Raw genomic sequence first — 27,277 nt, 5'->3', positions numbered from 1 at the left:
CAGAAATAAACAGTCAAGAAGAAAAAAACTATTTATTTGAAATAACATTAGACGACAGTTTGTTGACTCAGACTCATCACTCGCAGGTCGTTGTTATCGTTGCCCTTTAGATCCACGTTAGAAAATAAACGTCTCTGTAGAAGCTCTGACTCTGAACATTAAAAAAAAACAAAAAAAACTTTTCAAAAAGCAACTCAAGTTTGCAAAAATAACTTTAGTGCTTTTTTTGTTTTTTACAGTGTAGAAACGAAGCAGACTCCAGATCAGTACGACTTCAGCTACAATAAAACAAAAGGCTTGTGTGTGCGTGTGTGTGTGAAATGACACAATAAACTGTGGGTCCCTTTTAAAAGCAACAAAATGAACTAGAAACACATGAAGCAGCAGTAATGTGTGTGTGTGTGTGTGTGTGTGTGTGTGTGTGTGTGTGTGGGGGGCGAGTGCAGCCTTTTATTTTGAAATGAACTCTGCTCCTCACTTAATCCCATTGTTGTCTTTATTTGATGTATTAATAATGTGTAAAAAATAAATAAAAAGAAAAATCTTCACAGATAAAGTTTAGTGTATGTAAACGTAAAGCTGTCACTTTATCCTCCTTTAGGGATTTTTAATCAATAATAATCAATAAAAAAATCCAGTTTAAGAACTAAGAACATGCCATAGAAATAACAGGAAGAGCCGTTATTATCAATATCATTATTATCTGTGAAAATATTGCCGTTGTTTTGAATTTGATTATTTAATGAAGTTTCTAATTCTCATTATTTATCAAATAATAATCAAATATTGAAAACAGTCTATTATTATTATTACATTTTTTGTGCTTTTCTGGCCTAAATTTAAAAATGTAAAGTGTTTTTGTCTGACGTTTCTCCTACAGATCAATTAGTGACTGATTATTGACCATAGATTATTGATTGATGGCAACATAAACAGGCATGAACATGGATTATAACATTGATTGATTATTAGAGCAGAGATTTCTACGGGCTTCACATTAAAGAGCAGGAATAATGTAATAATGTGCGTGTGTGTGCGTGATTCTCTCGTGATGTAAAATACAGGTTCACTTGTTTTTCCTCCTCTGTCTTTAAACAGAACTCACACACACTTTCTTTGTTTCCTCGTGTTTGTTCTGGAGAAGAAACAAGAAATAAAAACTGCCTCAAATGTGAATCTACTGGAGTTTAAATTCATATTTTTTCTGTCTGAATTTAACTTCACTAAAAATCACATTAGGAAAGTTTTTCTTTGTTTAAAATTTAAAAATGGAAATGAAACTATGGATTTATCTGCTGATTATTTTCTCTCTCTGTTGTTCTGTAAAATTTAACAAATTCATTTCATTTATTGACCAAACAAAACATTAAAATGTCCTAAAGTTATTATTATTATGAGAGTTATTATCTCCCTCAGGACAAACTGACATCTTTGCTTCGTTTTCTGTCCATCGACTATTTGATTAATCAAGTTATTGATGCAGTTATAAACAATCTGAGCTTCTTTAACTCAAATATCTCGAATGTTTCATTATCACGTGGGGAGATTCCATTAAAAAACATAATTAAAATTCAGCAGCTTAAGTATTTTTATGTGTTTACTCCTCAATAAAAATGATTAGATCTTTTAGATTTGTTCAGGAAACCAGATTTTCATTCATTCAATCATTCATTCATGTGTGTGTGTGTGTTTTCTGAGCGGTGGCGCCCTCTGCTGTTCCCACGGTGACGTTACAGGACAGAGGAGGAAAAACAAACGCAAAAAGGGCCAGTGTTTAAATTTACCTGAGTGGAAAAAAAAAAAAACCCCTGACATTTAAAATTAGAAAGACGCCATTTTAAAACTAATTTCAGCCTCGAACATGATGATGAATATTAAATATGAGTGAAGAAGACTGAGTATAATGTGTAACAGAGAAACAGTTCGGTGTTGTCAGTCAGTCCTCAAGTCCTCAGGTGTTTTTTTAACTCGGCACCTGCGTTTCCTCTGAAGCGTCCAGAGACAGCGAGGACAGCATCTCCTCCTGCTCGCCGCCGTGTTTACTCTCAGCTACGATGGCGGTTGCCGTGGCGACAACGCTGCTGCTCGTCGTCTCCAACACGCTGAAGTCGCTGCTTTCAGTCAAATCTCCTGCAGCGACGGTCGAGTTCAGGTCCAAGGACGCCGCCGCTACGTCCTCGTCCTCGTGGATCGGGACGACGGCGTCTTCCTCCTCTTCCTCCGCCGTCGCCATGGTGCAGCCGTTCATGTGAAGGTCCAAAATGTTCCTGCAGAGAGAAACGTCCTCGGGAGAAGACGTCTTCACAAAACCGTTGCCGGCTTGGAGCGAGTCCTCGGCGTCGTCGTAAACGCTCTCGTCCTCCTCCTCCTCGTCCTCCTCCTCTTCTTCTTCCTCTTCGCTGACCTTGACGATGCTCCCGTTGGACGACCGCAGCGAGCGACTGTCCTCCTCCTCGTTGTTGCTCTGGTCCACCTCCTTCTGCTGAACGACGATGTCACCGATGTCGTCTTCTTCGTCTTCCTGAGGCGTCGTCGTCGTCGTCTCCCTCTCGTCCGACTCGTCCACGCAGCTGACGTCCGAGGCCTCGCCCTCGGTGCTGCAGCAGACGTGGTGGTCGACGACGCCGTTGAGCTCAGAGGAAACGACCTCTACGACCTCTACGACCTCAACGTCATCTCCTTCTAGGACCCGTTTGTCCTCTTTGTCCTTCAAATCTAAAACAGCTACAGAGTTCACACACGAGTCCTTTTCTATATTCGTTTCTGAAACCGCCACAGTCTTTTCTTCCTCCTCCTCCAGCGCTCGCTCCACCACGCCGCCGTCCTCGAACGCCGCCGTCCCCATGGGCGAGTGAACCTCCACCGGCGTCTGATATAGATAAGATAGATAAGATAAGATAAGATTACACTTTATTCTTATTATCAGATCACTCTGAAATTTGTCTTGCGTCCCATGACGTCCAAAGTTTCACACAAATAATAACAAAATACCAAAAGCATACATTTACAGAAAGCATAAATGTTACCCTCAAACGTCACATTTAAAGAAAAACACAAACTACCTCCTAACTCCATTCACAAAAACATAAATCCAACATTACAATGTGTCTTTGGTGCAACACCCTGTGCTCAGTCTGTACATGAACCCTGGGGTCGACTGTACTTAGAGCCCAAACTCTGAGTTAAAGCAGAAGTAAGCGATATTTTTGTGTTAATATAAGTCTTAAATAGTTATATCTTCCGACAGCAATCACTTACATAGAGTGTTTGGACTGAAACACGGGTCTGTCAGTCCCTCTGCTCTGCTCTGAGCCGAGGAGAAAACTTTCCTTGTATCCTACATTTTTTATCCAATGAGGAGAGAGAACGGCATAAAGGGGCAGTCCTCTCTGTGTGTGCAGCCAAGGGATGCGCCTGAATGTGGTGACGTAGGGACGAGGACCAATAGATCCATGACGAGGGCGGGGGCTGCTAACTCCATCGGCTGACAAGAAGTTATGGTGCGTTCAAGGAAACTCGTAACTCGTGTTTTTCCGACCTGTGAAGTCGTACCAGTTCGATCTGGTACGACTTCACGGGTCGGAAGTTACGAGTGGCCGTTATAGTGACTTTCACAGGTAAAACAGGTCGGAAAAACACGAGTGGGTTGCCTGAAACGTCGTATGTCGTGACTTGAAGCTGTAATTTACGGTTTCAAAAGCCTGCCTGGAACGCAGCATTAGCCAAAACGACCGGATCGCTTACTTCTGCTTTAACAATTTGACAGACTGAGGGACAAAAGAGTTCCTCAGCCTGTTCAGTCGAGCTTGTGGAACTCTAAACCTTCTGTTTGATGGCAGAAGCTGATATTCCTCGAATAACACGTGAGAGGGGTCGGATGAGATATTACTTGCAAGAGACAACATTCTTCTAGTGTAGCTATGCTGCTTGAAAATGTGACTCCAAAGTTTGACCCACAATCTTTGAACACATATGTAGCAGTCTGGTTAGTTTGGTTTCAAGTTGGACAGCTGACCTGGATCTGACAGCTCCTCTGGGGGTTCGGCTCCGCGGCGCCGAGGCTCTCGGGTCGGTCGCCCAGGAAGAAGCTGGCCTCGGCCGGGCTGCAGTCGCACTCGACCACGGCCTCCAGGTGGTTGCTGCCCTGCGAGATCTTCACCGAGGATCTGTCCTTGTGCGGGATCACGGCGCCGGCGTCCAGTAAATCCTCCAGAGGGTCGGAGTCTCCGCAGGACAGGAGCTCCGGACAGGAAGTCTCTGTGATCTGTAGGCATGGCTGATGAGGAGCAGGGCTGAGGACGGACAGAAGGACACGGGGTTACAAACTAAGAGGAGGAGGAGGAGGAGTTAGGGTGTTGCTCATCAGGCCTGCAGCTGTTTAACTTAACTTAGCTTAATTTAAATGTTATAGACGGGAGAGACAACGAAGATGCCGCCGGTGAGGCAGGCAGCCGTCGTACCTGCAGCTCTGGTCGATACATTCTTCTTTTTCTTCTTTTTTATATTGATTGATTGCCATTGCACTATTATATTATATTTTAAAATCTACTACCAACCTCTTTCGGTTTCAAATATCCTTAAAGGGATAGTTCACCCTAGAATGATATTTCGCTCATTATCTACTCACCCTCATGTTGACTAAGGGCTGGAAGAATTATCAGAGTCCACCGTCCCTTCTCTGAGTTGCACTGATACCGACTCGAGTCTCAGTCGGTCTCAGTATCAGTGCGAACCTTGCGCATGCGCGCTGGCAGCGGAAGAGCGGACAACAGACACTAGGAGCTAATGCTACAAACATGCTTGGAATGTGGACTTATTTAATTTTTTTCGGGACAATTACGCAATTTGGGGCTTCAGCACAAGACGGACATTACATACGAGCATCATGGAGGTATTTGGATGTTTTTTTGTGTGTGTTTTTTTACGAAGAGCTCTGGTGTCCCTTTGCAACCGTTGCATTGAAATGCACTGCTACGCCAAGACCCCCTGTAACTCAGAGAAGGGACGGTGGACTCTGACAATTCTTTCAGCCCTTAGTCAACATGAGGGTGAGTAGATAATGAGCGAAATATCATTCTAGGGTGAACTATCCCTTTAATGACCAAAGGTACATAAGAATTTCACTGTAATTACTTGTAAACTAACTAACTAACAACAAAACTGGGTAAAACTGTCATTCATTTACTACTGGATAAGAATAAATTCATTTCTACAGAACAACGGCTTATTTTGGACACTGTTGGTTAAATGGTGATGACTATCTGAGTATAAAACTCTAAACATACAAGTTCAAAGGCTGAGATGTACGAGAGAAAAAACCCTCAAATGTGTGTGGAGAATTTTTTTTTGCAAATTTATGAGTAAAAAGGCCAAATTTGTGAGAGTATTTTTTGCTAATTTACAGGAAAAAAATTCCTGGGGAAAATAAAACATCACAAATTTGGAGGAAGAAAAAAAAAATCATAAATATGTGGAAAAAACTTGAATTTGGGAGAAAAAAATGTCACAATTTCACAAGAAAATAAACCCAAATTTGCAGGACAAACTCACTTCACTCAAAAATGCTGGAAGAAAATCAAAAATTTGGAGAAAAAAAAACTGCCTATTTGCAGCAAACAAACCAAAACAAACACAGTGATCCAGTTCACCACAGTGGTTTCAGTGGTTTGGATCTAGGCCTCGTACCTCTCCATGGACTCGTAGGACACGGTCAGACTCGGCTCCTTGATGGCGTCGTCCTCCTGAGTCTGAGCCTGAGCCAAACCCCAGTTGGACGAGGCGTAGGTGAGGATGGCGTCCGTCACGGAGTAGGGGGTGTGGCCTTGGACGCAGTCCTGGATGTGGCCGACCGGCAGCTGAGTCTGCAGGAAGAGGTGGAGCTGGCTGTCGGACAGACACACCGTCATGTTCACAACCCTGTCGGCACAGAAGTTACATAACCGTCACGACTCTGATGTAAAATACTCAGGTTTGTTTAAAGGGATAGTTCAACATTTTGGCAAATTGGCCCATTGCCATAATCCCTATAGTTTTAGGAGTAGGTTTGTTACCTTTAATTGTTGGTGCAAGCTGTTTTTAGAGCGGCGGAGCAGAGCCGTGAGCTGCTCAGAGCTACGCTACGGAGGCTCATGGGATTTCTTGGTTTCCCTCATCAAACTCATCAAATACACAATCCAACAACTCCACAACGCTCTGGTGGACAAGTTGTGACCTGCACATTCACCACGCTATGAGATAATAACACAACGTTACCAGACAGAGTTGTTTTAGAGGGAAATGCAGAGACTGCTTGATGAAAAACTGTCCCTGAAGGCAACGTGCATCAGTGGTTTTGCATGAATTTCCCTCTAAAACAACTCTGTGTGGTAACGTTGTGTTATTATCTCATAGTGTGGTGAATGTGCAGGTCACAACTTGTCCACCAGAGCGTTGTGGAGTTGTTGGATTGTGTATTTGATGAGTTTGATGAGGGAAACCCACGAAATCCCATGAGCCTCCGTAGCGTAGCTCTGAGCAGCTCGCGGCTCTGCTCCACCGTTCTAAAAATAGCTTGCACTGACAATTAAAGGTAACAAACCTACTGCTATGACTATAGGGATTATGGCAATGGGCCAATTTGCCCAAAATGTTGAACTATCCCTTTAAGAAGAAGAAGAAGAAGAAGAACTGACTTGTCCAAAAAGGCCTGAAGTCCTTTCCTCCTCCTCTCCAGGAAGTCCTCGTTGCTGAAGGCGAAGAAGGATTTTCCTGGGAGGTCTGGGACCGGCCTGGGAGGAAGAGGACAAAGACAAAAGGACTTTATTCTCCATGTTTACAGATTAAAATCTTCTTCTCTTAACTAAATGTCAAACTGATGTTAAAGAAAACTCTGGAAAGTCCCGCTGATACGAAGCCAAACAACAGAGAACACAGCGTCAGACAGGACGGAGTCAGAGGACGCTCGGTTTCCAGGTTTGTGGCAGTTTGATACGAACAAAAAACATCTGGATTAACTAATGTTTTTAGAGGCTGGTGCATCACAACAAACCGTAAACACAATTACCATCCTACAAAGTTGATAAAAGCTGAAGTTAACTTTCACAGAACAACATTATTATTCATTTAGAGTTGTCTCTCTGGTCAGTTTATTATGTAATAAACCAAAACCAACACTCAAAACCTGACATCGTCTCGCCCATTTTGATCATTTCAGATGTTTTCAATTGTTCTAATAGTCAAGTCATACCAACAAACAGTTCATCTGTGTGTTTCCTTTGATTATTCAACATCAACAATATAAAAAAAAACCTCATCAGTGAACTATGGGGCAAAAAACAAAAAATTAAAATGTTCAATGAATCAGATCTAAGAGAATTTTTTTTTTTAATTAAATAATCTATTTCTTATTATTGAAAAATAAAAACATGTTTCCACTTACACCAAACCAGCGTTTTTCTGCAGCTTCTTCTTGAGCCACGTGAACTCGCTGTAGCGCCGCCGCACACAGGAAGTCTTGGCAGTGAAGGCTTTACTGTTGGTCTGGAAACAAAAAAAAAACACACAACACAATAAGACAAAGTGTGAAGCTTCACACACACAGACAGACACACACACACACACACACAGTGGTTCTCACATGGAGCTTCCTGCCGCCTTAACTTGTGTTGTGTCTTGTCCTCAAATGTTTTGTTGAGTTTAAATAAAGGTTAAATAAATAAATAACTACAGCATCAAATGTGGATTAATCCGCAGCTGAAAATAGTCCCTAATGAATTAATGATCTGCTCCTCGTGGTTCATTAATGTTTGTTAAAACTTCACAGTCTTGACTGTTTTAGAAAAATCTTTATCTTCTAAAAATGTAACTTTTTTAAAGGTTCAGAAACCGACAGGATCGAGACAAACAGAGTCTAGAGACAATAAGAAAAAAAGTCTCGAATCTGAACTTTGAGACAGTTTACAGTGGTTGATTTACAGTCAGCTATGTGTATTTATGGAGCTAATGTGACTTGAGTGACTCACGTAGAGCTTATAGCAGAACTAAAGCATTGCCACATGCCTTTGGTTCTGGTGACGTGTGACAGAGTCCACTGATGTTTGCGTAACAAACTGTGATCGATTACCGCAAAGCTTCAGTTCCCATGTTACTGAGGCACAAGAACAAAACCTCATGACGTCCTGACAAGAACTTGTTAACTGAGCCTCCTCCTCAGTCTCAGATAAGCCAGTCAGACTGAGTGTGCTGCACTCATTAGAAAGTGATTTAATTAATCCGATCAATAAAAAATGGATTAGTTTTAGTTTATTTTAAGCACAAGTGTCTGAAATTCCCCGAATGTTTTTCTCTTTTGATTCCGGACAAAACAAAACATGCAGAGATGATTTTCTCACATTTTATAAAGAATAATCTGCAGATTAATCAATAATTAGAATATAAATATTCTCGAGCGAATAGAGTTTAAATAATTAACAAATAAAGAGTTTATATTTTATGTAAATATCAAATTCGGTATTAAGCCATGTTGAGAGTTACATTGAAACTTTTAAATACATTTTTAATTTGACAAAGAAGTTTAATGAATGCCACGGGGGCTAACGCTCCAAGGCACTTCTTCCTCTTCTGACAAATTTCGGTTCACTACTTGTATATCGCGACGTGGCTAATTATTTATCGCAAAGTCACGAAAAACTGTGAAAAGTTTCCCACAGATGACAGGAGGTAAAACTCTTTTTTTTTTACTTTTTCAAACGTCTACTGCTCCAGCATACATTCACCTAGAGACTCCATTTAAACTTTAAAATGTTGGCATAGGTCTCGTCTATTGATGTGGTATTTCACATTTTGATAGGTATTATAGTTTTCGATCACTCACTGTTCAATGACTATGATAATTTTTGGGAGAAATGTTGAGATTATAATGGGTGTGTATTGCGCGGAATGTTCGGGGCTAGAGTGGGTGACATCATCATCTAGAGTGGGTTTAGTTGTCTGAAATCGCCTGAAACTTTTGTCTTTCCACGCTGCTCCCGGCCACAAATTACACTCTACACACATGATTTTCCCCACATTTGTAGACAAACTCGTCCTCTCTCTCAACATGCGCTCAAAAAAGCAGAGAGAGTTACAGAATTTAAACTGTGAGCCTCTGAGTAAGGCCAGGGCCCTTCATACTCCCCATTGACTCACTATGTAGGGAGTAGGGACTAGGGAGTAGGGAATGAGTGAGTGAGGCCTTTTATCATCAACATTACTGCAGGAATAACACTTTTTTAACACTTTACTAATTTTAACACTTTTTAAATCTTCAACAGCATTGTTGAGTGACGAAACTTCACTTTAAAATAACAGATTTTGTGTAAAGTTAATAGTTTTTCTGCCCAGTGAGCGGAAATAAGAGCAGTTTCAGTGTTTCTCTGGAGGACGCGTGGAGCCGAAACAACAAAGAGCAGTCACTTGTTTGGACTTTCAGTGATTCTAATTTTAACACTGTACATTCACAGCTCACGTGTCATCATGCCGAGCAACAACAACAACTTATCAACCACAAGCACGAAAAAAAAATAACAGGACAAATCATGTGTGGTCACATGATCGTTGCCAATTTCATGACTCAACACCCACACAGCACACACACATCCGTCTGAGCCCGTAGCCTTAAGTGCTGACGCAGCATTCCTCCTCGACAACAACGTCGACTCCTGTGTCCAAACACAATGTAAAGAATCCATGTGGCTTCCAAAGGTCAAGTCGGACTGAACGGGGGTCACAGACGAGGACGGTTTTTACCTTTTACCTTCTCTCAGACCAGACCCAACAGAAAACTACTGCACTAGTTAACGATTTATGAGTGATAAGTGATTTATTTATGTGTCAGGAAACTCCCTCTTAAGTGTCATCAGAGTGATTTATTGAGAATTCATTTTCCAATGAAAGCTCAAATTCTTCTCAGTGTTTCTCATCACTAACACAACTAAACTTTCATCTGTTTTTATTTTACTGAGGGGCAACATCGTATTAACAACAGATAAAAAAAAAATTGTGATATATATAAAAAGGTAAGAAAAACAGGCTGGCAAAGATAAACTAAAACAACAACCTTGTGCGATTTAGTATAAATACTCACATGTAGGAATATTTTATAATCCACATGCGAGTTCCACGAGCCTTCGTTCTGGACCCGGGGATCCTGAACCCGCACGGCGACGAACTCCTGCACGACACAAACAAAAGGCATCGTTTCTTCCTCAGCTCTGTGTGTGTGTGTGTGTGTGTGTGTTTCTCTGTGAGTTAAACTAAACTAACAGATTAAAATCTAAATGTCTCTCTTCCAGACTGAGATGGAGTTCCTGAAATGCTTCTTTTTTTTTTTAAACTCGTCAATGAAGCCATTGTTCTTTGACATTCATCAACTGGAAGTTTGATTTAAAAAATACAGAGAGCCGTTGTGTCCTCATTGTGTTTTTTTGTGTGTGTTTTTTTTAGGTTTCGCTATCAAGGGAATTCACATCAGAAACTTATCTTGACAGTCAATGTATTCAAAGAGAAAACAGGAAGTCACTTACATCTTCTTCTTGATTGCTGTTCATCCTACCGAGTGCTGCACTGCAAACAGACAGACAGAGGGAGAAATCAATGAGCGGACGTTTCAATGAAGTGGATCAAAAAGCTCAGATAATGCACATTTTCTACAGCGTTGTCATGAGTTGATGACTCATCCTCTCTCTCTCTCTACTAAGAGAAGCTGGTGGTCACTTTAAATCGACTGAGTCATTTCCTTTCACCAGCCGATAGCAGCAGCAGCAGCTCAGTGTTCAGACTCCAAAGGGCTTTTCCAAAGAGAAACGAGTCGTTGGTTGAGTTTCTGTATAGAAATTCACCAGCAGCTGGTGAAACCGAGCTGTTGTGTTGGGTGTCGGTCTCTAACCCAGCCAGAACAAACCAGGTGGAACATCTGTCTGCCTCTGTGCTTCCCCTCTGACAGTGAGATTGCATAAACACATATAATGCATGCCATTGTTATCAACACCAATAATCAGCTGTGGTAAAAAACTAGTAAAGGCTGGTAAGAGCCAGTGCAGGCTGCTGACTGAGTGATTTATTGCAAAGTGTTTGAGATTCTTTGTGGTTTTGGCTTCAATTCAAAAATATATTAAATTAACAATGTTATAAAACAGGTAAAACAGCACAAGCAAACACTGAGATTTAAACAACGACTTCCTTCTTCTTCTTTCCTCTCTCCTTTTTTTTCCTTTTACTGTCACTAGCAAATTCACGGGTGGACAAAGTTAACACAACAGCTACACAAAGACACAAAACAACCACAAGAAAGATGCAGCAAACCACAAACACATGCAAAACAACCATGAGATAAAAATATCACAGATGAATGGTTGGTTACATCATATACTCTCCCTGTTCTCGTGCTCTTATTTGAGGGGCGTGGAGATGTTTTTATTTTCTGTATCCACAAGGCCTTAAATCCCATAATAGTAATATTAATATTCATAATAATAATAATAATGATGATGATGATGATGATGATGATCAGTCCACAGTTATTTGTACATATTATTCTCCTCTGATGGGAGTGTGCCCAGTAGAAGTTGAACACAGCTGTGCTGGATGATGTAATGTAATGTCATGTAGTTAGCCTCTTTCTAAAGAATAAAAACTAAGTTAAAGTGAAAGTAAAGTGTCATTAAAAGCCAGAGAAGCAGCTGTCTCATATTAAAACCTGCAGACTTTCTCGTTGTCTTTAAATAAACATAATAAACAGGAGTTAGTTGAGCTGACAAACCCACAGGCTAAAGCAAACAGAAGCTAAATGCTAACACCGGACGACAGCGACTCACTCTCAGGAGTTGTGCGGGAGCTGCTGCGGTGTTTTCCCGGTGGCTGAGGTCGGTGCTGTCCCGTCTGTCCACGTTTCTCCGCCACTTCACGATAAAATCCTCAAACAAACACGGTCGCTGCTTGTTGTTCCGACCTGCTCCTCCTGGCTCCATTTCGCAAGTCACAAGCGCCGCCTCGACGTCACGTCACGTTACGCGTTGACGTAACGGCTTCCCGGAACGTGCGTAAGGACGTAAGGGGGAAGGAGGCGCGGTTGAGAGATTACAAACTGAAAACCGAAAAATAATCTAAAAAAGGGCAAAACAACATAAAATAAAATAATATAATATAATATAATACACTGTTGTACATGGAGTTGGAATAATTTTGTTTTTAGACACATTCCTCTTTTTATTCCTATTTGTGCACATCAGTAATCACTTTTGACCAGGTGCAATGATCACATTTACCAGTTTTGAGAAGATATACCGGTACACTTTATCTTTCGAGTATTGTAAAATCACATGTATACTATTCCAACTTTATGGGCAACAGTTTATAATATAATATAAAATAATATAGCCTTTATTTAGTGGTTATTGCAGTCTCAAGAAAAGAGTAAGCAAAAGTGAGAGTACTTGGATGGTTAAATAAGTGCAAAAACACATTAACACTATCATATGAATGAAAAAAAACAAACAAAGAGGAATTCAATTACATATTAAATCAAATTTAATTAAATAAATAGCTAAATTAAAATTATGAGGCAATAGAGAAGAGCCTGTATTGTGGAGTTAGATATAAATCAAATGTTATGACCTCAGTGGTGACCACAGACAGGGATAGGAAGCTGCATTAGGGCCACATTATAATTTATATTTGATTCCCAACAGAGTGAAGAGACATCTGCAGCCTCACCTGCACCGTTGACCATCATAACACAGTAACACACACGTCTCCACCTGTGTCTTTACACCTTCAATGTTCATTGGTGGTTGGTGCCACCTAGTGGTAACACTGCTTACACATGCAGTTTGTGATATAAACTTGTATCTTTGTTATTCCTCCCTCTGGCCAGTAGGTGTCGCACTGTGCACATGACTTTTTCTTTTTTCATGAAACCACTTTTGCTGAGGAAGTAAATTCAGGAGTTTGGACAGGATGTAACATCTCTATGTCTCTTCCCCTCATTGGCCCCTTGTGTTGTTTCAGCTTCTGTCGACACTCATCATGCTTTTTTCATAAACTGTGAAGTTATAAACAGAAAAACACGATGTGGTTGTTTCCGGTGTGAGCCTAAACCAACACTGTGCCTTTAGTGCACTCATTTTATGCAACTACATACTACATAGAAATGTGGCAGCTTTGTTGGCGTCTGTAGATTAAATTAAACATATTTTACATGCTGGAGGAGAAATACTGCACATGCTTCATGTCTGACGACGACAGAAAACACTGACACTCTGCAAACACATCAACCGTCCCGGTGCAGTCACTCAGACACTCAGAGACAATGGCACCGTTTCAGTTGATGGACTGGCGACTTGTCCAGGGCCTCAGTTCCAGTCTGTGCATGTTAGGGACTGAAACCGCGCCTGCAGAAAGGACGCTCATGTTAAGCCAAAAGTGAAAAGAATGAAGCAAGAAATGAGTTTATCATCAGCTGAGACAAACGTGTTCTTTCAGATGAACTGGTCCGAAGGGTTTTGGGCCTTGAAATGAGTCATCGCCATCAGGAGATGCATCGACTGTTATGTTGGACAGGTGTGGCTGCTCCTCAGTGGCCATGAATCCTGCCAGACAGTCAGGTATTTCCACTGTTTAAACCGTGTTTATCCATCACATGGTTGTCAGCAACTGAACCATCTAAACCAGAGGTCTTCAACAGGGGGTCCGTGACCCCTAGGGGGTCTGCGGAGGTGTTGCAGAGGGGATTAGTATTTGTAGATGTGCAGTCTATGGCTCTAATTTATGAAATAATCTCTTAAATGCTTAGAAATGATATGATAACTTTTGATCAACTCAAAGTTGCTAGTTTTATCACCAGGTACTTATTTGGAAAAGTCAAATAGAGCTCTGGTAGCTGATGTCACTATGTGATAAATCATTTTCCAGGACATTTGACTTTTTCTTTTCTCATTTTCCATGTGTTTTCCATGACTGGAAAATTGATCAACCATTTTCCAGGTTTTCATGGACATGTGGGAACTCGGTTTATGTTTCCAATAAAAAAAACGTCAATTTGAATAGCTTGTCTGTATGATTATCATGCAGTTGACAGACATTGTTGATATTGGCATCGGTATGAGGTAACAAGGTGTGTTTAAAGACAGCAGTGGGATGGCGGCTTCTCTACTCACCGTATCTGTAAAACATGAATATATGAACCTGTATATTATTTGAAAAGCTTAGTAGTGAATGCACAATAACAAAGTATGTTTATACATGGTGCTGGGCCAAGTTTAATATACAGTAATACACAGTTTTATACAATATAGTAGGGGTCCATGCTGCTCCATCTCTCCATCAATTGGGGGTCCTCGGTCTGAAAAATGTTGAGGACCCCTGGTCTAAAAACCACAGTGAAGAGAGAAAAGACCCAAGAGTTAAAGTTATCACCTGTCACTGTGTGTGAGGTGAGATGAGGCGTCTCCTGACAGCAGTGCAGCCACACCTGCTGCAGGTGAGGTGTGACTCTGTGAGAGGGCGTGTCTTCGTCTTCCTACCTGCTTCCAAACCAGATTGTGAACGTCTGCTCAGAGGACGCTCTGCCATCCTGTGTGTGCACCGTGAATACAGTAAGTGCATTTACTTTGAGATGATAGTGCAGTTTAGTCACTAAACCTCGAGTCAAATGGTGATTTTAATGGATAAAAGTTCATAGTATTGATTAGTTGTGGTGTTAGATTGTGTTACAATGTGTATTTGCTTTCGTGCCTCTTTGTACAAGTTGATGAAGTTGATTTATAAAACATCAGATGCAAGTTTCAACCAAAGCAATACTTTTACTTGATGGATTTAAAGGGGAGCTTCAGTAGTAGGTATTTTTTTTTAGTAAAACAACTCGTCCTGAGGTGGTGACTCAGCAGGAATCCTGATCTCAGCTCTTCTTCCCCTCTGTCGTTCAGCAGCCGCCACCATGCCTGAGACCGCAGAGTCCCACTCCCACTCCCTCACCACCAACCGCAACTGCACCATCGAGATCACCAACGTCAGCGCCAACTACTGCCTCGTCAAACCAAGGTAAGAGTAGTTCAAAGAAAGAACTGAAAGAACTCATTCAATCACCCGATGACCTCTTATCTGACCCTTCAATTTACCAAACTTTGCACGACTTGTACCTCATCCAGTCAACCTTTTTCTTCTCTGCAGGATTTACATGGACAGCGGTTTCCCCTTCAGCCCTCCTCAGCCCACCGTCCGCACCACCAAGACCGAGGTTTGCTCCTTCATCAAAGACGACCACACGGCCTCGGGCGCCGTGGGCGTCCTCGCCTACGACCTGTTCGACATGCGCAGCCGCCAGAGCAGCGAGATGGTCGCCGTCATGTTCTCGGTGCCCTTCGACTACAACTTCTACAAGAACTGGCTCGGCGTGGGCGTGTTCCCCAGCACGACGCCCTGCGACAAGAAGCTGTACGAGCTCATGTACGAGGGGAAGGACTTCGCCAACTTCGTGCGTCACCAGTCCGACGGCTCCGGGGTGAAGTTCACTGCGAAGACGGTGGACGTGAGGGCCTGCATGTCCGACGAGGGCAAAGCCATGATGAAAGTTGAGGTGTATGACAAGATGGGCAGATGAGTCTGTTTGCACTGTGAGAATAAAACCTTCTGCTCCACATGAGTGCATTGATTCTGAATTGATACAGATGTTCCCGAAGAACCTACATCTATGTCATCTATGGGTGCTTTCAATAAATAAACAACAGTTCAACTAATTTCTTGTCTTTGACTTTTATTGTATCTTTTGTAATTTCTCCAAAATTCCACATGATCTCAAATATTTGCATGCAAATGAAACGTTTTACATCTCTTCAGAACATGAACATGAATCAAACTTTGCAGTGAACATATTGTTAGTCAGATTACACAACAATGTTACATAGGGGTACATGTTTGTTAGTCCAAGCAGACACCTAAAGAGGGTGTGGTGCATCAGGAGACAATGAGCGATGAAGCAACGCAACAGAAAACTGAACAAACCGGCGTCTGGCACGGACAAAAAAAAAAAAAAAAAGATAAAAACAACAAAAACATAATAGTTATGTGGTTGTCGTTGGTTACACCCTGACTTTACGCCCCCGTTCAGCTGCACATACCTGTGATGAAAGAGGGGGAAAATGTGAAAAGTCCGAGATGGCGACAAGGTGTGCGCTGTGGGCGGAGACAGTTTTGGGTGTCTCACATTCCCCAGCTGGGATGATCTGCAGCGTGAAGCCAGAGCTTTCACACCTGGCTCTGCCCGAGTGAGAAGCACACCTGTGATCCGGACAGGTAAGCTGCAGTAGAAGGACACTGCAGATCTTCTTTTTAATGACAAACGCCTTATATATTTGCATTTCTGACAGCTTTAACCTCTTTAACAGCCTTCACCACCAACGAAACATGAGCGAGTCAGCAGAAGCTTTGGCTGCCAACCAGACAAGCCGAAGAAATGTGACCATCGAGATCACCAACCTCACCAACAACTACTGTTTACTGGACCCCAAGTAAGTGCAACATCTGTCTCTTTGCATGGACGAACTGAGGCATTGAGATTGATAAAATGCAGCTTGGTCTAATTTTCCCCCCTCCTTGAAACAAAAGGGTTCACCTGGAGAGTGGGAACTGCCACAGCCCGCCCCAGCCCACCGTGCGCCCGCTGAAAACTGAAGTCTGCAACTTCAGCAAGACCAGCGCCAAGGCCTCCGGTGCCGTGGGCGTCCTGACCTACGACCTGTTCGAGAGGCACAGCAACACCGCCAAAGAGACAGTGGCTATAATGTTCTCCGTGCCCTACGACTACAACATGTACAAGAACTGGGCGGCGGTGGGGATCTACAAGCAGGGCAAAGAGTGCAACGAGGCTCTGTACAAAGAGATGTATTACAACAAAAACCAGCAGGGCTTCGTCAGGGCCGAGGCCAACGGCGCCGACATGACGTTCGAGGGCTCCAGCCTGGACATCAAGGCCACCATGTCCCCGACGGGAAGGTCCATCATGAAGGTGGAGGTGTGGGACAAAGTCTTCTCGCCTGCGTTGAACCAACAATACTAAACTTAACCTGCATGTGGTTCATTACTCTGTCAGTCATCCAAACACCGGGTGTGTGTTTAACCTTGTGTGCACCTGTGCTGTTGTGTTGTTCCATCTATTCAATAAATCCATGACAAGCGTGACATACAGTAACAAAACCTGTCTTGAGTTTTCATTCCAAAGAGAAGAAGAATCTTGTCTTGGCAATGCTTCAGCAAAGGGGAGTGCGCCGACTCATAGAGCAAATTACTGTTTGTTGAAATTATCCATCTCTGTATTATGGTGCCTTCATGTGCTATGGTAATTATGGTAAATACCAAAAGATTATTTTCCACTGGGCAACTCGTAGAATTTTTTGATGCCCGAGCTGCCGAGATGAAAATAACCTTTGACCTTTTCAACATGGCGGCGAGCAACCCAAGATTCGTTAATGGTAAGCAAGGCAAGCCTTTAGAAAACAGTTAGCAGCTATTCACTTTATGTATGTGTGCATGTACAGTAAAAACGCTTTTAAAAAGCTAGCCAAATAGCCAGTGCTAAATCTCCATGAATATTAATATTTACCGTTTGAGTTTTGATAATTCATCTTCTTGCTGTAAGAGATGAACTAGGCAATCCAAAATTGTTTTACCCAAGTAACAAGTCTGAATCTGTGTGTCCACCATCTTTATTTTCTCTGTACAACAACAAAAGCACATGAACACAACGCACTGGTAAAAAATACCAGGTCACAAGTGGAAAATACCATCTGTACCATAGCACATGAAGGCAGCATTAGTTCTTGATTTACAGTAAAAACACAAATATAACCTCTAATATCTGCATGTTCGGAAAACCTCAGACACCAGAGATGGAAATTAAAGTGTGATTTCAGTTTCAAACAGGCTATACAACCCCAAAAAATAATCATATTATGCATAATAAAAGACAAATTGACTCACAAGAGGAAATTTCAGGGTGAACTCCCCTGGAGCTGAAATCGTGTTGCGGTAGGACGCCATCTAGTGGTCAATGTTGATATTTGGTGCATAAATGTTTTTTTTTTTTCTACTCTGAGGTAAATGTTGTTTCTCTGTCAGTGTTTGCGCAGCTTTATGAAACTCTCTGTTAAGCACAATGCATGATGGTTAGTTGTTTTTTTCCCGATGTCATGCAAATTCAGGTTAACCTCAAGGAGGATGCAGTTCCTCTCCACTCACTGCAAGACCTCAATGCATGGTGGGAAACTTCTGGCTAAGAATCACAATCTTTCCAGTCAAGTAAATAAAGCCAAAGTAAATTAGTAGTTTTTTTTAGCTTAAAGGGACAACAAGGAGTTTTGGAAAAGCGAAGCGTTTTCACACTACATTTATGAGCCTCCGCGCGCACCGTGAAATTCTTTGACCGGCGCAAGACAGACTCATGTTTTCATCAAGAATTAAAGTCAGAGGTTCAAAGACGATCACATACCGCCGTAGTTCTGACCATAAACGGCGTTATTCTCATGACTCGCCACGAAACTGAAAGTAAGGAAACGCTGGTCGGCTTGACCAGCATCTCCGCCACCACTAATAATAACAAAATAACGATAGAGACAAAACGATATATTTATCGAAAATGGGCCCATTAACAAGTGTGGGTAACGTAGATTCATCCACATTAACGTGAGACTTTTTTTATAACCAAATAGAAACTCCTCGTTGTCCCTTTAAACCTTTCAAATGATGTATTTTTTTCCATTTTCATTAAAGGTGTACAGAAAAGAAAATTGAATTTGAGCCCACTTTGGGTGATAAAATTAATGTGATAACTCATCTTTCAGACGTTGTAGGCCAAACTTTGTGCAAAATTCTATTTTTGCGTAAATCCGGGATGAAAGTGTGTATTTTTTTTTCCGCATTGGATAATGCAGGCGCACGGATTATACGTCAGCCTGTACACGATTCACCAGCCACTGATATTGGATCCGTAATCCGTCATTCAACGTCTGAGACACGCACACACACACGGAGCTCGGGCTCGCCTCAAGCTTTGAATATCCCGCCCGCTCGATAACGACCAATCAAATTCGTTTTCCTCACTCGGGTAAACTCTTGTTGCAGCTCGTGACAACTCGGCGCGACAAACAGGACAAACGGCCATTTCTGTACACCTTTAATAAACATGTTAAAAAATATACGTTACACTGCATGGTTAGTCAATGCAACAATAAACAGAGGATCAGTCTGATCCAGAGCACAGTTCGTAGAAAACACTGACGACCGTGTTGAACCTGTCCTTCAGGTACATCTCCAGCGTTTGCAGCGGCATCCGCCTCACGTCGTACCCCTTGAACTGCTTCGGCGCCGTTTGGTTCACGGGTACGATCTCCTCGGTGCTGTTGGGGTCGTTGCGGCCGATGGCGGCGTAGGTGGGGAAGGCGTTCCTCAGCTCCGGCGGGAGGCTCTGGTTGTACTTGGGGCAGCAGTAGGCCGACCACATGTACTCCGGCACGGCCACGCGGCCATTGTGCAGCCAGTGGTCGTCATTCCTGTAAGGGATGGCGCCGGTCACCACGAAGGCGTCGCCGAGGCAGAAGGACGACAAGGTGGCGTTGACCACGTGCTCGAGGTCCTCCCAGGGCCCGCCGTTGGAGCCGAACTTCTGAGGGACCACGTTGGTGAGGGTGAAGGTGGCGGCGCGCTCCTCGTGGGTCTGGTGGTGGAGGCTCGGGTTCAGGTGGCCGCGGTTGTAGGTGGAGTTGATGTAGTCCAGCTCCACCGCCTGGCTCTCCACCACGTTCTGGTCCACAGGGCCCGGAGGGAAGACGATCATGTTTCCATCGGCTGCTTTGTTCGCTAACTTTTGGGAGGAGGGAGGAAGACTTTTAGTAAACATGGTCATTGGTCATCAATCTTTCGGGAGCGTGTCTATGTTCCCTCAGCCCTATGTTCCCACTGGACTCTCTCTACCTATCTGGCCTGTCTAGCCTCTACCGGGTATTTTTACTAAACTTAACCAACTCCTTTCTTCATTGCCTAAACCCAACCAATGGTGGGACCAAAGGGCTGTGGGAACATAGGGCCTAATTTTCAGTGACAACAAAAGTTAGAAATGTGGGAACATGGGTCTGAGGGAACATAGGGCTGTGGGAACATAGGAATGACCCCAATCTTTCTATCAATCTATTATACAACAACTGTTTTGTGTTTTGTCTGTATGGTACCATAATGTCCGTTTTTATTCATGATTTTCTTTTAGTTGGTGTCTCACAACTCTCACAAGCGGTCCCCAACATTTTTAATTTTGTCAAGGGGGAGGGGGTAATTTGTAATGAATACTGTATTTTTATAATGCCTCTGTATTTTTACTGTGTGTTGTGGAGTGACACCGAAATAAAGTTAATCTATCTATCTATCTATCTATCTATCTATCTATCTATCTATCTATCTATCTATCTATCTATCTATCTATCTATCTATCTATCTATCTATCTATCTATCTATCTATCTATCTTTCCTTTCCTTTCTCGCTTTTGAATCCAGAGACAGTGTCGCTTCAACATTAAGAGACAAACACAACAAAGTGAAGACTCAACGGAGGGAGTTCTTCTTCTTTACTCTGGTTCATTTCCTCAAAACACCGAACAAACTGTTTTCTAATGAAACAGCAGCATCAACAAAAATCAGTCCTGAGACTTTTATCTTCCTTGTGACTGTTTTCCTCTGATATCAGCACCTTTCACTTTCCACAACACAAATATTATTGGACAGATAACATGAAATATATGACATCAAGGTTACTATATATGTCACATTTCATATATACATTCCTCAAAAAAAGCTCAGAAACATTTTTTCAGTCAATCATTTCTCCCCTTTAATAATAACAATTGGTGTTGTATTTTATATCGTTGGAAAGCCTGATTAGTCCCCTTTACAACAAGGTACAATGTTTAGCTGTGTTGCTCATTCCATGAATGCACGATCCTTACAAGTTGTACCTCGTTGTAAAAGTGACAAATCAAGCTTTCCAACTATATAAAATACAACACCAAAATGTTAGGGATGTTTGACTTTGGGTCAATAATAAGTCGTCATGTGACCAAAGGACGTCTATTTCTATGTCTTTCTGTGATTCTTCTAGGGTTAGGGTTAGGGTTAGGGTCTCTCTGTGTCTCTGTTCAACCTCACACCTGTTGTTGTGGTTTTTGTGGTTAATCAGCTTATAGCATGTTATGTCATAAGGACTGAACCACTGAACCGCTGGGCTGGTGCATTCAAAAGTTTAGAAAGGTCAAATTAAGTTCACCTGTAAAGGGTTATAATGCATTTTAGGTGCATTCTGATTTTTTTTAAATCTGAAAGCAGAATGTCCCTAACTTTTTGTGAGTACTAGTTGTATTTTCCATATCACTTTATCCTCACCTGAGGCTCATACTTCCAGGACGCCGCGGGCCTCTTTCCCGCCGGTGTCTTGTACAAATAGGCCGAGAACCACGGTGTGCGGCGAGAGCGACTGTACAAGGTGGCGAATCGGTACTGGTTGATGAACCGCTGGCAGATGGGAGTCCCCGTCAAACCTTTAGGAGGCCAGGACCTGTAGAAGAAGTTCAGACATGGGGTGAAGTCGCCGACATCGGCTGCACACAGACACCAACCTGCAGCCAAGAGCAGGGAGGCCAAGGCCGGAGAGGAGGAGGAGCAGGACGTCTTCATGGTCCAGCTGTCTGATCTTCAGTGGTGGTGTGTGGGGTGAGCAGAGCTGTTTTTCCTTCTCATTGACGCATGATGACGTTTCTAAAGTGAAAGCAGAAGAAGCTTGAGCATCAGTTTCTATTCAGGTCTCTTTGCCCGACAGGAAGTCCACTGCATGTGCTGCAGAAAATGCCAAACAGAGACACGCTGAACTTCCTGTGTTATCTGTTTGTTTAGTGATAAGAGAAGTGTTTAACCCAGTGCAGAATGAGCTGTGGGCAAATTGGTGATAACAGTCACTGAGATAGGATATGAACGCAGCACAAACTACATTTAGTGCACTTTTAGTTTAACTCAGTCAGTAACTAGGCTATACCTCATATACAGTACTGTATATAGTCCGTTAATTACACCAGAGACACTCAACCTGTTCAACTTCCTGTTATTCAAATGAAGGTGGGTAATTCCTGTTGACTGCTACACTGTGTTTTAGTCACTCACTACGACCAAATGGCAAAATCAATAAAATCAATAAGTTTGTGGTCTAAACTGAAAAGACTTTCATGTTTTCTACACTTGTTTTTAACTCTCTGAGGTTTTTCCTCATTGGTTTTTAAATGGCACTAAGTGGAGCATTAGCACCACCTGCTGGTTATCTACGACAACTACAGCTCTAAACAATAGAAATATCAGATGTTGACTAAATCTCTTTCACTTAATTTCTAAAATTTCTATATCAACGTTTTGTATATTTGTGGCTGTTGTCACTCTCTAAAGCTGCATTACATCAGTATTATCTATAGTTATTCTAATCTTTTTTATTGTGTATAGGAAACATTACATCCAACAATGTGACTGAGATGAAATGAAACCACAATACAACAATTTAGAAATATGAATTGCACATTATGTTGATAAAGCTTTGAATTTTTTCCTGTAATATCTTGTGTTTATATCTTTTGTTTGTTTGTTTTTGTTTCATTGTCCCTCTCCTGCATGTTTCATTGATTTTCTTTTATTGCATTTGTTTCGTGTTGTTCATATTCTTCTATGCAGCCTATTTCATTTCAGAGTTTAATCATCAAGCATAAAAACGCTTTCAAGGAGCTGGTAAAAACTAAAGTCAGAGTTAATACTCAATATTTATTCAGCAGGTATCCAGCTTTAACAGCTTTATAAAGGAGCTAAATGTCACTGTCACTGGGTCAGAAGTACCAATCAAAGCCATTTACAGCTTCTTAAAAGTCAATTTATTGAATATAATCTACCTCATAATTCCTTAAAAACTACTTTACCTAGGCACTTGACACTTTTGATACTTTTTTAGCTTTTTTTTAATACCTTATGTGTAATAATGTTATTTGGTGATTAATAGTTTGTGTGTGTCTATGTTATTTTTGAGTGCCAACATAATTTCGTTGTAGCAATGACACATACAATGACAAATAAACATCCTTATGTCCTTATTGACTTGTGCAATATTTTAAAGGATCGATAATAACTGAGGGTTAAGACTTTAAATACCAAAAAAGTCAGATTGAATTAAGTTAAATTTGCAGCAACAAATTCAAACATGGTACAGTTGATAGAATAAAGCTATTTCCTCATCTCTACTTTGTTCTGTAACATGAGACAGTTCCTGCTGTGTGTGTGTGTGTATGTGCAGCAGGGTGGGCTCAGTAGGAAAAACATTTCCCTCCCATTCTACTACTCAGTTACATCTGAAGTCCATTTGTTTAACCCCCCCCTCCATCCCTCCGTCCGTCCGTCCCTCCCCCACCTCGACCACCCCCACCCTCTCTTCCTTATGTAACATAATGATCGTTGGGTTGGAGTTTGGATTCTCGTTCACACACTCACAGAAAGAGAGAGACGCTCGGCTTCTCCTCTGCACTGAGCATTTGTCCACACTTTCAGAAACCTGAGGTGAGTCACAGCACTTTTTCCCTTCAGCTCACTAACAGTTAAAGGCCTTCACAACCTCATACATAACAACAACAACAAGAAAAACTCACACTTCTGCTGAAAGTAACTCTTCTTGACTCTCTTTTGAGGTGGCTGGTCTGAGAGCAGAAGCGCATCAAGCTGCCAAAATTCCTTTTTCCTGCTTTCTCGCCTATAAAAACAGGCAGAAAGTAACTGGACACTGAGCAGAGGGTGTGACTCTCTGCTCAGTGTTTTTAGCCTGTTAGCAGCAAGTCCCTGCTGAATGCTGAATGCATGATGGTGAGATTAGAGAGACCTCAATAACACCAGGTATTAGTCTGTGCACGGTTTACACTGGACTTTGAGCTGCTAAAGCAACATTTCAGGGGGAAAAAAATGTTGCAAAGACACATGTTGAAACTTTGAGCTGTGTTCTGGTCAGGAGGAGTTTGAAGCAACAAAAAACTGAGAAAATCTTACTTTGATATATCTTAAAGTCAATGGAAGTGAGTTTTTTTCCCTTAGTAATCGTGTAAATAAGACGTAATAAGTGTGTGTGTCTTCTCTCATGTCTTTGGTTCATGTCCAACAGTAATATCTGGCTTTTCTTAGCTCAATTGTTCAGTGTTTATCAGATCAAATAACACAATTATAACGAGGGCAAGTGAGGAGACAGAGACGCCCACACACAGTCTCTGGTGTGTAGTGATTACTGTCTGTGTCTTATTGTAACAAACCAACTCTCTGAAACCCCCAAAACTAACACATTTACAATCACATCACATCAGATTCTCACATTTTAAACCCTTAAACCTTTAAATATTTGACTTTTTTTTCTTGGCGATTTACCTAAATGATTATTTGATCAGTATAATTATCACTTGAGGGTTAGAAATCTACTTGTAGTTTCCTGCAGGGCTGCAAGGTATTCATTCTACAAATGTTGTTGTTTAATATTATTCCCCTGTATGAAGAAGTGCTTTTTCTAGTCACTCTGATATTGAGCAATTATTTTCTCTTTATTTTCTGTTGCTACTGTAATGGCAACCAGGCGGCATAGTCGTTATTTCCCCAGCGATGTGTTTAGGAGCATTGTTTTTCTTGCTCCGGTGCCAGTGGCTCATTAAGTTGTTGTTGTGAAGGATTGTGGAAGACACTGACAGTGATGTGCGGCTTTTTATTCAAATTCATTTGAAGGACTTTTTATGGAGAAGAAAACAGCTCTGTGCTTTTGTTTCTCAGTTGGGAATTAAATTGTTTGTTTGGTTGTTGCTCCCACGTCGAACATTTCCAACTTTTCAGTTGAACAGATACGTCTTCTTCATATTAACCTTTCGTGTTTCATTCTCTCCGTCAGAGTTGATCCATGGGGACCAGCTCAGGACTTTCTCCTCTTTTTCTTCTGCTTCTGGCGGCTAGCGTCTCCCTCCTGACGAGTCCCGGCGTCCATGGCGGGAAGATCCTGGTGTTCCCGGTGGACGGCAGCCACTGGGTCAACATGAACCTGCTGATCCAGAGCCTCCACGCCCGGGGCCACGAGGTCACCGTGGTCCGCACGGCCACCAGCTGGTACGTCAAGGAGAGCGCGCCGCACTACCGCTCCATCACCGTCACGCTGCCCGAGGCCATCAGCATAGAGGAGCAGGACTTCTTCGTCACCTTCTTGGTCAAGATGTTGGCGATCCACAAGGAGGGAGCGTCGGTCATCGGCTTTGTGAACTTCTACTGGGAAATGCTGACGGCGCTGTCGAAGATCCACCAACAGGCCAGTCTGGTGGGGGTGGAGATGTTTGAGAACAAGGCTCTGATGCAGAAGCTTCGTGATACTCACTTCGACATGGTTCTTCTGGACCCGGGACTTCCTGTAGGGGTTCTGGTGGCCCATGAACTCAAGCTGCCAACTGTCTTCAACGTAAGGTGGATCACCAGTGGAGAAGGTCATTTTGTGGTCGCTCCATCGCCAACGTCCTACGTCCCAACTTCGGGATACGCCGCGTCCGATAAGATGACCTTCGTGGAGAGGATCAAGAACTCCTTCCACTATGTCCTCAACACGTGCATTGATAAGTTTGTGGTATGTCCTCACTATGATCGACTGGCGGAGAGGTACTTTGGTCCAGATGTGAACTTCTACCACCTCCTACAAGGAGCAGACATCTGGCTCATGAGGGTGGACTTTGTCTTTGAATTCCCCAGACCCACCATGCCGAACATCGTCTACATTGGCGGTTTCCAGAGTAAAGAGTCTGAGCCGTTGTCATCGGAGCTGGAGGAGTTCGTCCAAAGCTCAGGAGAACATGGCTTCATCCTGATGTCCCTCGGCACACTGGTCAGAGGTCTGCCCGTAGAAATCACCTCAGAAATCGCTGCTGCTTTTGCCCAAATTCCTCAGAAGGTCATATGGAGGTACATCGGCGAGCGCCCCAACAACCTGGGCAATAACACCCTCCTGGTGAAATGGATGCCCCAGAACGACCTCTTGGGTCATCCAAAGATCAGAGCCTTTGTTGCCCACGGTGGCACCAACGGGATCTACGAGTCCATGTACCACGGAGTCCCGATAATAGGAATTCCTCTTCTGTTCGACCAGTTCGAGAACGTGTTGAGACTGGAAACTCGCGGAGCTGCTAAAGTTGTGGATGCGACCAAACTGACCAAGGAGAACTTCCTGGAAGCGATTCAGGAAGTTCTTCACAACCCTTCCTACAGAAACAACATGAAGCGTCTGTCTGATCTCCACCGGGACAAACCGATGCATCCTTTGGAAACTGCACTTTTCTGGATTGAGTTTGTAATGAGGCACCAAGGCGCTTCACATCTACGCACCGAGTCTTATAAGATGCCCTGGTACTCCTACTACTCTGTGGACGTTATATGCTTTTTGTTGGCAATCCTGCTGTTGGTCACGGCAGCTATGGTGGGATCAATACGATTCCTGTGCTCTCGACTATGCAGGAGGAGAAAACCCAAACAGGAGTAACCAAATAAAACCCTAACCCTAAACATTTTAAATGATGATTCATACTCTTGATGTAAAAAAAAAAGCAACTAGCTGAGCCTACTAACTGTGCCATAGAGCTCCACTGTTGTCCAGAAATAACAATATACTGCTATCCAAAGACTCACTAAAACACCAACTGTGTTTTCAATTTGCTGCTGCAAATAGGCCCCAACAAATACAACACTGCAGTGTCCCGCTGAGCTGTGAGTTGTTTTAAAGATTTACTGTACATCTTCACACTAGATGGACCTCACATTTATGGTTTTGGTCTCTGCACATGGGAGTTTTACCCTCCAACTGGTTCAGCTTCACTGAACGTCAACATATCTGATGTTTTTTTATTCCAACACTGTAACAGCAAAAGATTTAAGCTACACTCTCAGTATTTTTTTAGACTCTATCTCTTGTTCTCTTCAGTCAATTGCAGCATATAGATCTGAAACATAATAATGTTGAATCTGTTTTATAAGAATCGACAAATTGAATGCTGCACTTTTATGTCGTGTATGATGATTGAAGGAACAAATGAAAACTTGATGAAAATAAAAAGAAAGAAAGGACAATTTACAGAGTACATATTGTCTTTATTTATTTCAACAATGAAATACAGGGATGAAGACTGGCTTTATTTTCAACTCAGATATACAT

At 42.3% G+C, this 27,277-nt stretch overlaps 5 protein-coding genes across 5 annotated transcripts; 3 read left to right on the top strand and 2 right to left on the bottom strand.

Moving 5' to 3' along the window:
- Window positions 1-445: 445 nt before the first annotated feature.
- snx11 (sorting nexin 11) lies at window positions 446-11,998 on the bottom strand. Its single transcript, XM_083994640.1, has 8 exons — window positions 11,832-11,998; window positions 10,542-10,581; window positions 10,103-10,189; window positions 7,418-7,518; window positions 6,672-6,767; window positions 5,686-5,916; window positions 4,016-4,292; window positions 446-2,869 (listed from the first exon to the last, which is right to left on the bottom strand). The coding sequence occupies exons 2-8, from the start codon at window positions 10,563-10,565 to the stop codon at window positions 1,964-1,966; spliced, it is 1,722 nt and encodes a 573-aa protein (XP_083850766.1). The 5' UTR covers window positions 10,566-10,581; window positions 11,832-11,998; the 3' UTR covers window positions 446-1,963.
- Window positions 11,999-14,950: 2,952 nt separating this feature from the next.
- Window positions 14,951-15,613, top strand: LOC311002363 (uncharacterized protein; the record flags this gene model as incomplete). The annotated part of the gene is made up of 2 exons (XM_083993715.1): window positions 14,951-15,054; window positions 15,184-15,613. 2 exons carry the CDS (start codon window positions 14,951-14,953, stop codon window positions 15,611-15,613), a joined length of 534 nt encoding a protein of 177 aa, XP_083849841.1.
- Window positions 15,614-16,260: 647 nt separating this feature from the next.
- LOC311002362 (DELTA-actitoxin-Afr1e-like) lies at window positions 16,261-17,111 on the top strand. The gene is made up of 3 exons (XM_083993714.1): window positions 16,261-16,305; window positions 16,398-16,520; window positions 16,618-17,111. Exons 2-3 carry the CDS (start codon window positions 16,417-16,419, stop codon window positions 17,066-17,068), a joined length of 555 nt encoding a protein of 184 aa, XP_083849840.1. The 5' UTR covers window positions 16,261-16,305; window positions 16,398-16,416; the 3' UTR covers window positions 17,069-17,111.
- Window positions 17,112-19,246: 2,135 nt separating this feature from the next.
- On the bottom strand, window positions 19,247-23,912 carry LOC311003145 (endonuclease domain-containing 1 protein-like; the record flags this gene model as incomplete). Its single annotated transcript, XM_083994830.1, has 3 exons — window positions 23,718-23,912; window positions 21,433-21,804; window positions 19,247-19,867 (listed from the first exon to the last, which is right to left on the bottom strand). Exons 2-3 carry the CDS (start codon window positions 21,721-21,723, stop codon window positions 19,247-19,249), a joined length of 912 nt encoding a protein of 303 aa, XP_083850956.1. The 5' UTR covers window positions 21,724-21,804; window positions 23,718-23,912.
- LOC311002328 (UDP-glucuronosyltransferase 1A5-like) lies at window positions 23,537-27,190 on the top strand. The gene is made up of 2 exons (XM_083993672.1): window positions 23,537-23,628; window positions 24,986-27,190. Exon 2 carries the CDS (start codon window positions 24,995-24,997, stop codon window positions 26,606-26,608), a length of 1,614 nt encoding a protein of 537 aa, XP_083849798.1. The 5' UTR covers window positions 23,537-23,628; window positions 24,986-24,994; the 3' UTR covers window positions 26,609-27,190.
- The last annotated feature ends 87 nt before the right edge of the window (window positions 27,191-27,277 follow it).

The sequence above is a fragment of the Trachurus trachurus genome (assembly GCF_905171665.1).
Source record: "Trachurus trachurus genome assembly, chromosome: 19".
In the NCBI taxonomy this organism is placed as follows: Eukaryota; Metazoa; Chordata; class Actinopteri; order Carangiformes; family Carangidae; genus Trachurus; species Trachurus trachurus.
The sequence above is the reverse complement of the archived record's forward strand: the minus strand, read 5'-3'. Positions and strand labels throughout refer to the sequence as shown.

Coding starts and splice junctions, on each gene's coding strand:
- snx11 (XM_083994640.1), bottom strand. CDS start 10,565: ATGAACAGCAATCAAGAAGAAGAT. Junction 10,190..10,541: donor ACAGCAATCAAGAAGAAGAT/GTAAGTGACTTC, acceptor TGTGTCGTGCAG/GAGTTCGTCGCCGTGCGGGT. Junction 5,917..6,671: donor CTTCAGGCCTTTTTGGACAA/GTCAGTTCTTCT, acceptor CTGTGCCGACAG/GGTTGTGAACATGACGGTGT.
- LOC311002362 (XM_083993714.1), top strand. CDS start 16,417: ATGAGCGAGTCAGCAGAAGCTTTGGCTGCCAACCAGACAAGCCGAAGA. Junction 16,521..16,617: donor TACTGTTTACTGGACCCCAA/GTAAGTGCAACA, acceptor TTGAAACAAAAG/GGTTCACCTGGAGAGTGGGA.
- LOC311002328 (XM_083993672.1), top strand. CDS start 24,995: ATGGGGACCAGCTCAGGACTTTCTCCTCTTTTTCTTCTGCTTCTGGCG.